The 12,237-nt window shown below is 34.3% G+C and overlaps 1 protein-coding gene across 4 annotated transcripts in view; it reads left to right on the top strand.

Moving 5' to 3' along the window:
• The window catches only part of LOC149780329 (uncharacterized), a 90,782-nt gene that overhangs the window by 48,556 nt on the left and 29,989 nt on the right, over positions 1 to 12,237 (top strand). For 2 of the 4 annotated variants that reach the window (XM_089937202.1, XM_089937201.1), the window contains exons 12-15: positions 1,447 to 1,500; positions 2,994 to 3,038; positions 10,156 to 10,300; positions 11,915 to 12,053. In XM_089937202.1, the coding sequence (XP_089793328.1) occupies positions 1,447 to 1,500; positions 2,994 to 3,038; positions 10,156 to 10,300; positions 11,915 to 12,053 (383 nt within the window). The remainder of the gene's footprint in view (positions 1 to 1,446; positions 1,501 to 2,993; positions 3,039 to 10,155; positions 10,301 to 11,914; positions 12,054 to 12,237) is intronic. The other 2 variants (XM_089937203.1, XM_089937204.1) reach the window with 2 other exon arrangements.

Raw genomic sequence — 12,237 nt, 5'->3', positions numbered from 1 at the left:
ACTCGGATATTCCATGAGTATAAACATTTTTGTTGCATGAAAAATAGCATTTGTCAGTATTTAAATTTATTAATTGATGATACCCCAGTGGGGTAGGGGATGTAGTAAAGGTGATGCAACATCCTGTATGTTGTAAGAGGCAACTAATGAAGGCAACTTGTTTGCACTGGGATGCATCCTGTGATGAAGCTCCTGCTGAGGTCTTTGACTTCTTTTGTAAAAGAGTGATGCTCATATAAAAGAAAAACAGTTGACTTTAATTTTTGGGGATTTTTCTCACTTTTTTTTTTCTTCTTCGTTTTTCTTTTTACTGTTTTGTATACCTCTTTAGGATTTTTAATCTTGCTCAGCACTATATAGTCAGGATTGTGCTGATGTGCCCGTAAAGCCTGTAAATACATGTATATTAATTTGGGGAAGAGTTCCTCTGGTCCACAAATGGGTCAATCCTTGTTGCATGCTGACATAATTTGTTTTGTTTTTTGGTTGTTTTTTTTTTTCTTTCTTTCTAAAAATCAAAAGTTTATGACAACAGAACATAAGAACAATAGTTAAATTTCCAGTAAATATTTTTATTTTATATATCACTGGATGAGATTTAACATTCTGAATTCAAGGAACAAAAGTAGGTGTAACAGGGCCAGCACCACCTCCATGCATGATTTATTGGAGAAAAAAAGAGCCTTTATTGCAGGCTGAAATGGTTGCATAAATTATTTGATGTCTGAAAAAATTATAAAAACTAAACCAGTTGGAGGTGGGGGCAGGGACTGCGCTTTTTAAAAATATAATTTTCAGTTTCTCTACATGAATTCTTTGCCTAAATATTTATATGCCCCATCACAGCTTTGGTAGGGACAGTTGTTGACTTTGTAAGCCACCCAGCCTTTCTGATCTGTGTATAGGTCAGTTTTCAGATAATGGTGGGGCATCTGATTTCTATGAACACATTTATAGTTTTTATTGAGCCCACTTATGCAAAAGCTTGACATAGTGTTCACTTTGGCAATTTTTTTAATTCAGCACAATTCAAGGCAGGCTCAACAAGAAGGGAGTCTCATGTTTCAATGTATAGAAAATCCATGGATTTCGAAATTTAGATCTGAAAGAATCAGTTTAAATCTTTCAAACACATGGTTTGGTAAATTAAAGATGATGTGTGTAATGTGAATCATATACATATATGCACCATCTTAGATTTTGTCAATTGTGTGTCAAGGCATTTTTATACCATTTAAAATCCACTGTACACTAATATTTTCATAAATATGTTGTGATTTGTTTGGAACTTTCTTTTTATAACAACAAAATGAAAGAATTTCTTGTAAAGAAAAATATTTAAAGAGCATGTACAAGTCTGTATTCTGATGCAGTTTTACAAAAAATACACACTTAATTTCAGCCATAAATACAAGTTTAGAGTAACCTCCCTTTCTTGATTTCCAGCGGAGTCACTACAACAGTCCAGACAACAGTAAACATCACTAGATCTCCACAGCAGTAAGTGCAGAATCCTTGTAAACTCGGGTGGAGGGACTGAGAGTTTATAAAATATGCATGCCATCATATAATGGCAGAAACTCTTGTTCTGGCATCCACAGTTAGTCACTAAGCTGACTGGTTGACTGCCAGTCATTGTGGCTTTTTAAAGAAAAATCATGAAAATTCAAAAATATTATGGAAAGAGTTCTCTTTATCAACAGGAGAAAAACTTGGTTTAAACCCTTTTTCTTGGGTCTTTACTTCACAAATTTGGCATTAGAACATACACACAATTGACCTACTTTTCTCTTCTGGAAATGAAGTCACTGTACCAACTATCATGATTCAAAATATGCTTTTGAAGAAAAAAAGATATTTCTTATGATTTGAGAATTTGTCACTCATTTCAGTGAATACTTATTATGTAAATCAGGAGTATGAAGAGAAAAAACTTAATGTAAGATTAATTTACATGATTAATGCATGCCAGTCATGAGCATACGTTAACTAGAAGTTCTAATCACATGTTCCTTGGCCAAAATGGGCACTTTGTTATTACAAGGGAAGCAAAACTGTATGACTTTAAAGTCAGTCTGCTGTTTGTATCTAGTTCTCTTGATTTAGATTTCATAAGATAGCCTTTGTCAAATAAGAATCTTAGTGGATGGTAAATTTGAAGTAGCCTGTTGAAGTGCTTGGCAGGACAGACTCATGATGAGGAAGCCATGGGTTCAGTTGCCAACATAATCATTACAGTGAGCCAGGCATTACACCTTGGCCTGTTTGACCCAGTAGATGAAGCTTTAATGGGTGTCAGCTTTGGCATGGTAAGGTGCAGTGGAGTGGCCATCTGGGAAGTGAAGTGGCATCTGCATCGGTTGCTCTGCACCATTAAAACTGGGCTGTGCTCTAGTTTGTTTATGTGATATATGGGCTCTGGATGAATCAACCCTAACCTATAAATCAAGATTGCTTTTCTGTATCACATAACATTCACAGAACTCTATTTTTTTTAGGAACAAACATTAATAGCTGATTAAAATAGTCTTGATAGAAGTCAGTATTGCTTCCATGTGTAATCAGATTAAAGTGAAACCTACTATAGGAACACTTACATATAAAAGAAACCTGCTCATGCATGAATATGTTTAGGTGTTCTCTTTCTTACTTTCATTGCAAAAATAAATTTTACTCCAGTATAAAGAACACTTGTATATAAAGGGCAGATGTTCCCCTGCATGTCCTGTATAGACAGGTTTTATTTCAATTCATACTCAAGATATAATCAAGATTTTCAGTACTCTCTGCAAATATACTAAAAGTTTGCTTGCTACTGAAACAGCTTTTTATAGACCTAAGCACAATTTACTGTACTCCAAATTTCTCTTGTGACAGTGTAATGAATTATTAATGGCATTGCACATATGTACCAATCAAACAATTTGTAAAGTCTGGCTGTAATGTGTTGCTAGTTGTACACATTTTTTTCCAATTTACCCATCCCTTTACAGAAAAGCAACAGTAGAGACCACTGTGAAACTTCCCCAATACAAACAGTAAGTTGTGAATACTGAATTAGTAATTATGTAGCAATAGTGCGTAGTAATGCTTGCCTCTTGTGTGTTAGCTAGGGTTGGTATATTGTAACTTATTGGTTTTTGTGTATGCATTGTATACATTTGATGTTGATGTCATTTATAGTTCAGCACAATTTTATTTTTACAAATGCTTTGTAACATTCACTTTCATTAGCATTTTGATATCAAGTCATAAACATTATTGAACATGCTTGAGGCACTTCATGATGACAGAGTAAGGCTAATACCAGAAATACTTGCTTTAAATCAAATCCAACAGCAAGCTGGCCGCATAGATCCATATCTGCCATAATGCGCCAACCGATTTGGGTCTACGCATTTTGTTAATATTAATTATTAGAAGAAAGAACAAAGACTTTTACTTGCTTCATCAATTTCACATCAAGTGAACTTGCTTCAGGTTCTGTTTTAGCCCATTCTAGCAGGAATTTTGTTGTCTTGTTTTATTTGTACATTTTCATTTTCAAGACTGTCTTTGTCTTGTGTACTGCTTTCTAATGAGATTGTATTGTGTAGTGGTGAAAATTAGTTTGTCTTTGCAATGTTAGGCCAACGAAATATGTGTTACTGGTTGCACTGTTTTAAAATTTGGGTCAGCAGGTCAGGTTTTCTTAAACATTGTGTATATCTAATGTGATATTTTGTTATTTTTTTTAACATGGGCTGAAAAAAAAGTGCTAATGTTGGCAGTGAGAAACAGGGACACATACTTTTTTTTTTACCTTAAAATGTACTCTGTTCTTCAATATATATATATATATATATATATATATATATATATATATATATATATATATATATATATATATATGTACTTTGGAATTTTTCCTTCCCCAGTTCAGGTAATTTCAAATGCCCAGAAAGGAAGCACTGGCTAAATGAACCAAAGGAATTTATCATGAAATTAAATAATTGTTGGCGCTTCGCTTAACCCTGACCACACTTACACCTGTCGGTTGGCACTAGTAATGCAGTTTTATACATTCCAGCAGAACGTATTTAATTTGACACAATTTATTGTCATGAAAATGTATGAGTTCACTTTGGATTCAGAGAGAGCAGAATTTCACATGCTTGTGTCATTTATTTCTATCATATCAGAGTTTATCGGTTTGTGGGCATACATGCAGGCTATTAATTTCATGCAGAATGGAGAAATTTTACATGCCATGTGAATGGAGCTGACTTGCATGTGCTGTAACCTACATATATATATATATACACACACACACACACACAGACACACAAAAGTTTAAATCTCTCACAAAATTTTGTTTTAGTTTTGTATTGTAGGTGTTTCGTATTATCCTGGAAGGAAACAATGTCCATGTCCAGTTTAAAATCCCCATAATTTTAAGAATATATTTGAATGTGAATGTTGCATTTGTCAATAATATCAAAGTCTGGATATTAATTAAATGTTGCACCTTGTACATTTTGATAATAGAACAATTTTTTTAATGGTGAGTTTATAATAATTAGGTTTTCCTTAATTTGGCTTGCATTAACCAATTATCAGAGCATGATACTTGAATCAACCTCTTGAGAGTTCCGCAATCCATCGCTATATGGCCCTTCATTACAACATGGTTCCAGTTAAGATTATAGATTCCATTTTATTGAGCGACACTAAAACTGCATGAATAATATATGTCATTGTAAGGCATTTTCGCTGTAAGGTGAAATTCTTTACGGTTTATATGGACAGCATTATAAATAAACAGAACTGCAAATGTTTTGTTCCAGAGTGGGAAGAAAGAACAAGCTTGATAACAATATTGGAATATGCTGAGGCTGTCAGACCGAGTCGTATGTTCCTATGCCATATCAAACGAGTTCGTTCCCCCCCCCACTTGGAACAGAACACTTACGTGGTTTTTAATTTATTACATATACTCCTTTTTTATTGACACAATATTTTCAATTTTTTAAATGTATGCTTTAAAAAATAATTTGGCATATGGCATTTTATGAAAGATATTGTACAGCCCCCTGAAAAATCTCCATATCTGTAACTGGAGCTATGTATAGATATATAAAGTGCAGTTGCCTCATTGGTCTGTCCCATTGCAGAGATGGTGATTTACTCTTTAGCCATCAGTTTTCAAAAATGTTGCATGGAACATATGAATGAAGTTAAACTGCAGTCATAGGTGAGTGGATTTTTTTCCTTTTTTATCAAATGGAACAGTAAGATGATGGATTTTGTGACACTATACCTACTCAATACACATACTGTACTTCGAAGCAAATTTCAGGGCAAACATTTTGCAAAAAGAACTTAATACATTAAATGTTTTACAGAAAGCTCATTAATTTACAATACTTTCAAACTTTTCATTTAAGACAAAACAATTATTGCTAACTTAAAGGCGATAATTTAATTATATTTTACAGAAAACTAAGATTCTGTCGCATTCTACCATGTGGACTAGAATTTTTATATTGATTTGAATATTTTTGACAAGAAAGTTCTAAACTATTGTGCAGTTTTCTTCTCTTTACTTTCTACTTGAACAGTCACTGGAATTTTAAACATAAACAATCATAAATGTCACGGCTTGCGTCCCAGTGAAGAAAAGTCTCCACAACATTGTCACAAGATGTAATTCTTCAAAATTGATGTCACATTCAGAACAGCTTTGGCTCTGTGTGATATGTATAACTTTATGTTGCAAATCTGGTTCCTCAGTAATATTAATTGACAAATTGAAAGTTCTGCACTTACGCTTGCCCCTCTAAAAAATAGATTTTTTTATGTATATAAAAATGCATTTTAAGTTAAAAATTCTGCATACAGTATTTTTAAAACTGAAGCTGAAATCAAAATGGAGTTGGGGTAAGTTTGGAATTTTAAATAATTTACAGTGTAGAATGTCTCTTATCTGTGTCATCATTGCTGTACCTTGGAAAGAGATCAATGGGTGCATGGTTAGAAATTTCAGTTTTCTTACACCTTTTTGTTTAAGGTTACTCAGAATTCAGTACTTTGTGGCAATTAGTAAACTAGTGTGAAGTTCAAATGTTGTAACTATAGTTACTGTCCCTTAATTATCTGTTTATGCTGTCATGACTATTAGCCTGTCATGATTTTACTTTCTCTCTCTCTCTCTCTCTCTCTCTCTCCCTCCCTCCCTCTCTCCAACACTATTCTCAACCTAAACTTGGCAGTAGAGATCTTGTTGCTACTTGTACTCACCCATTATCCCCAGCAACAAAAGCAGTGTATTTCACCCAGTATGGCTGCATTTATTAACATTACAAACATGTGTTGGTATTTTTTAATAATTTAAAAATATACAGCAATAAATCATCCCCAAACTTTTATAACTGGACTACTTTTGAATATTTCAACTTTTAAAAGTGGTTACAGGCTTGGTGTTCGTTAGGGAAATTTTTGGTGCGATACAGAATCAAAGATTGTACATCTGTATTGAACACCACACCAGATCAGCCATGTAAGATTAAATGGGTATGTAATAATGAGGAAGAACTGAACATAGCTTTTATCTGATTAAACCATTTGCTGATAGCAGAATGTTAAATTCGTTTCTTTCGGCTAATGTGGGTTAGCTTCCAGGAATTCAATACATCAAGCATGCAGATGAGACGAGTCATATCATAAATGCATTAAGAATCCTTTTTTTCAACTAAACTTACACATTTGCCAACCTTGAAAATAAGTTTTTCAACTCCTACCAATGAGTTTTCCTGATTCTGTAGATAAGCTTCCCAATATAGTCGCATAGAGAAATTTGTATTATGAAACTACCTTTGGAAACTAAATAAGTGTTATTGATCCAATAGTAGCCATTGTCGTGATGACTTGAATATATATATATATATACAGTCAAACCCACTTATCTCGACCTCGGTTATCTCGACAACCCGCTTATGTCGAGCGTTTTGGTCCGGTCCCGAAAAAATTCTTCTTTGTTATGCTATTTTTTACCCGCTTATCTCGACCTCTGTTAAGTCGATAACCCGGTTATGTCGGGCATAAGTTTCGGTCCGAAGTAACATGTGGACCCGCTTAATTCGACGAAATGCAACTTTTTAACGTCAATCTCACAGAAATTGTACAAGAAATAGTCAGCAAAAGCGATCGATTTGTAGAAAATATGAAGTAATATCAGTCTGCTTTTGTTTACTCCGGTGCTGATCTGTAACGAACGATTCAAAAGCACTTACGTTTTCATACATATGCTCGGCACCGTCGACACTTGCCACAAACAATTTCATTTTTTTAATGCATTCAGCCATTTCACTGTAGCTTGGGATAGTGATAGGCTGATCATCATCATCATCATCATCATCTTGCTTGCATGATTGTATCTGCTTCGTTGTCACCGATTGGATTATTTCCTCATCAGTAAGTTCACCATAGGCATTGGCATCATCATCCACGTGAACATAATTAGAAAATTCATCCCGAGCAATGCCTATGGAGTCCGCAATCTCATCAGCCATCGCTTCAAGACCTATTTCTGATTGAGGCTCTTTAATTTCTTGTGCAATTAAACACTGCTGGTGAAATTCTTCATCAGAAATTTCCGGAAAAATACAATGGAACCAGCAGTTTTGAATGGTTTTCGGCGATACACTGTTCCAAGCTGCACGGGCATACATGATGGCGTCTAGCATAGTTGGTTTATAGGATCGCTTTTCCTCATTTGCACTCACAGTCAATGTACATGTACATGTACATGTATTTTCAAAAACATTTATTGATCTTTATCTGCGAGATACTGTCATATATTAACCTGGATATAATACAATCTTGGTTATTTTGCACCTAACACCGCGTTATGCGTGAATGGCGGGTGCCTGAAAGCAATCGGTGGATGTTTCTCTCTCACTCTCTCGTTTGTGATTTTCTTTGATCCATTTTTCAATCTGATAACATATTCAAACCTCTGAGTACAACCAAACATGATTTGTTTTTCAATATTCACATCAATTATAAAAATGCGTCGTGTGTTATCTGACATAAGTGATGCACACTACAGTAATGGATGCATACGCTACATGTGATATAAGGAGTTCATAGATATATTTTTTCTTTAATAAATTACTTATGATGATAAAAAAGGAATAAATGATAACAACACCAGGTTAGTTCATTTCATTTTATTATCAATTAAGCGTTTTGTTTATTTTATTGTAACATGCAGTGGGAGGGGATTCCAGTAAACACCAGCAAGAGACAGGAGTAATGCTCAAGGACATTTTTAAAATTACCGGTTTTTATGAACCCGGATATCTCGGGACCCGGTTATGTCAACGATTTTTTTACACCCCCGACGTAATCGAGATAACCGGGTTTGACTGTAAAACTGAACAAAGAAAACAGTTGTGTGAACAATATTATGTACATCTAAATTATATTGTGTGGTTAACTTTTGTAAATGATTGTAAATTGTAATTTAGATTATTGCCACTTCTAAAAAGGTTTACGTAGGTTTTGTGTTCAAGGTTGGTCTTATTTACAATTGGACTAGGGCTTTCCATTGGATTGCTTCTTATAATGTAGGTCAAGTGAAAATGTTTATAAATAGGGATTTGATAAACAAATAACTCCTTCCTTTTTTAGATTAGTCTGTGATAACCCATTTGTTATCAGATGTTGAAATCAGATACATTTGTAGAGAATTTATAAAAATATTCACAAGGAAGAAAAATGTGCAAGGAACTTTAAATGAAGATAAAGAAAATATTGAACATTGATTAAATACTAAATAATCCATTTGCTTTTAGTCATATAGTTACATGACTTGTAATCCCTCACAAAATCGATGTCTTCATAGCTGCCGAGTGTCCCTTTTTTCCCGTATTTTGGACCTGAATACAGATGTATATTTGTTTGTGGAAAAAATGTTCTTTAATTTTAAAAAAATTTCTTGCAATTTTCAGTTTAGAACGGGTACTTGGTTCAATTATGATAGAAATTTATTGCACGTATATAGGAATATAGTTCTACAATATGATTAGTTCATTCGAAATCGAGCATACCATGCCTGCCTTAAACTGCCATATTGGATTTTGCAAACAGTTACTGCTGTCAATGTATATCATCTTCATAATATTCAACTTTTAATCATGTTGAATAGGAAAGCAGAATATTCAGAATTTTCTCCAGGAAAGACACAAAACAGAACTGGAAGGACAATTGTGCCATCTTGTTTAGATTTGTGAAACCATCTAGCAAAGGAGAAAACTCAACATTTTGCAAATTGTGTATTGTGATTTCGCTATTGGGCATGGAGGTGCCCATGAAATACAAAAGCACGAAAAAGGTAATAAACATCAGCTTTCTGCTTCATCATACACAACTCAGCCTGAACTTACGACGTATATAAATACCAGAGAGAGCTTTGATGTAATTCGATCAAAATTCGGTTTATTACATTTCTTTTAGAAATGAATCTTCCTCTTTCAGTTACTAGTGTTGCAGGTGATTTATTTCGCACACGTTTTCCAGACAGTAAAATCGCAAAGGATTACTCATATGCCTGAACGAAAACAGTTAAGTAAGAAAATCACACATAATTGAGTTCATTATTGAAAGTTGGTACAATGAAATTGATAATGATTGGAAAAAAATAAGGTGTGGAAAAGGCTTCTATAAACAGCCTGTGTCTGAGTGTGTTGCACTCTTGCACCTTCTGAATGGGCACCTGAATGGAACATGCATCTTTGACATTAAATGATTGTGTAAAGCACTGTCCTACTTCACTGATGGTTGTGTATGTTTTAAATATTTACATATCCATTAAAATTTTAGAAATCATTATTTGTTCCTGAAAATAGGAGGTTGGCAGCTATGTGTCTTTGGTACTTGGGTCCATTGCTATTCAAGAAAATATAATGTATCAAATTGCACAATTTATTTAAACTGGAATTTACAAAAGTTGTTTTTCTAATTATAGAAGCATTCTTAAATGTGTAATGCAAATGAGTAAATTACACAATTTAATCATTTGAAAATATTTTGGACAATTTTTTTTTTTCTTCTAATTTATGCAGATTACCTTCTTGTTACATTAACGAAGGAACAAATAATGCTTCTTTGTAGGTATGAAAATGAAGCATCCCAATCTCAGATGAAAATTACCAGAAACTCGCACTATGTACAGGAGGACATTGCTGAGGAGGATATAGAGATGCCAGAGGAGTTACCTCCAGAACAACAACGAAAAACTATTAGAGAAAGAATACAGGTGAAATTAATTTTTGTGTCAAGAATTTTTGTCAAAATACTATATATATTGGGTGGGGAGACAATTTTTTATTGTATGATTTTGAAAATTTGTTGATTGATTATCTCCTTAGTCTTTCAAAGTTTTGTTTTTATAGGCATGTTTTTGCACCATTTTAATCATTTGTGCTCTTAGTAATTTTAGCTGATATAGGATAAGTTTCATCTCCTGTCATAATTCCGAACTATATTAATATTTGCTTCGTCAATAATCCCTTCTGTTCTTTCCATTCTTAGGCGAGTTCTTCTATCCAAGTGTGGTTCTGAAATTTAATTTCCTTGTTCAAGGAATCACCAATTAGTAGGTACTTGCTTTGACAGTGCACTAATTCATGCATTTAAATCATTTTCCGGGTGACACTAAGTTTATGCCACAGATGTGTTCCTGAGGTTATGGCATAAATCAGAATTGACCTAGATTGAAAATAATGTACCTGCACATATCTGAGCTGTATGCAAGTCACAGCACATGGCGCCAACAATGGCGTAAAAACAAGTAGTGGCAAAAACTTAGAATTTCTTCATTATAAACAGCATTAAAATGAAAGCGCTTAAATCGAAATGGTATATATTGAAAATCTCTTGTATTTTATGCATCATCAGTGTATTTTTGAATATCTAACTGCTGTGCAGTACTGTTACATTTTTGCATGAAATAATTTTGCACAGATCTTTTGGTACTACTATATTAGGCAGTACTTACATAATTGTTGCATTGAAAAGAATCTGCATGATAAAGCTGTTGCTTTTAGAATTTTGTAAATATGGGGTCCAACAAAAAACACATGTTCAAGATGAAAGGTACAATAAGCCTCTTAAAACATTTTAATAATCAGTATAAAGGAATATTCAGATTCTTGGGAGGGTGGGGAAGCAGGAATGGCAACAGTTATGTTTATTGGACTTCATGTGTTGATTTGAGCATGTCATGCAATGGTCATGTGAAATTCTGGTGACATGCTCAAAACTCACGCACAGGTCCATTAGATGGCATCATTAATCTGTTTATATATCAAATATTGCCTCACAGATGCTGATGTTTTATCTCTACCCACCAAGTTTGTGTTACATTGAATCTAGCACATGCATGTGGTATCAGCTTCGGTGCTACTCATGAATCATGTATTACCCAAGTTCCATGTCAACAAAACACACAGGGTCATGGTATTAATACTTTTAGGTCATGGAGACTGTCTTCTTACAGCAATGTTACTAAATGTGTAAAAGACCGCTCCGGTGGCCTAGTGGTTAGAGCATCCACCTTGGATGAAGGTTGTGGGTTCAATCCCCGGCCGAGTCATACCAAGACTTACAAAAATGGTACTAACAGCTGCCTCGCTTAGCGCTCAGCATGAAGAGGTTAGTGTTAGTACTGGTCAGCCTGGTGTCAGGATAATGTGACTGGGTGGGACTTCGTGCTACATGATGACACAGTACTAGACATCACTATAAACTGTCACACTGCAGACATCGTAGCAATATGACTGAAAAATTGTTAAAACTACGTTAAAAATCCAAATCATACACAAATGTGTAAAAGATTTTTTTTTTCTTCTGCTTTTTATTGTTTAAACAGGAGTTGCAAGAACTTGTGAATCAGGAGCAGAGTGTTATCATGCAGACAAGTAATGCCCTCAACCAATGCTGTTCTGACAGTTCGGCTTTTGCTGGCTCCTCTGAGCAGGTGGAGTGTCATCGACTCCTTCTGGTGTCATGTGAGTATCTGTCTTCATTTTAAAGATCTTATGAGTGTAATCTTTAAACTTTGGTATTGGTGGTGCTCTACAGTTACCTATTTTGCATATTGATGGGGGTAAGTGAACTTACAGTATGGTTTTGCATGTCTTGTGTTCTTCATCTATCAGTGGTTGCTTGTTACCACATTTTCATATTTCTGAT

The sequence above is a fragment of the Sinohyriopsis cumingii genome, chromosome 16 (genome assembly GCF_028554795.1).
Source record: "Sinohyriopsis cumingii isolate HCF-2022 chromosome 16, ASM2855479v2, whole genome shotgun sequence".
In the NCBI taxonomy this organism is placed as follows: domain Eukaryota; kingdom Metazoa; phylum Mollusca; class Bivalvia; order Unionida; family Unionidae; genus Sinohyriopsis; species Sinohyriopsis cumingii.
This window is presented reverse-complemented; position numbering and strand designations above follow the sequence as displayed.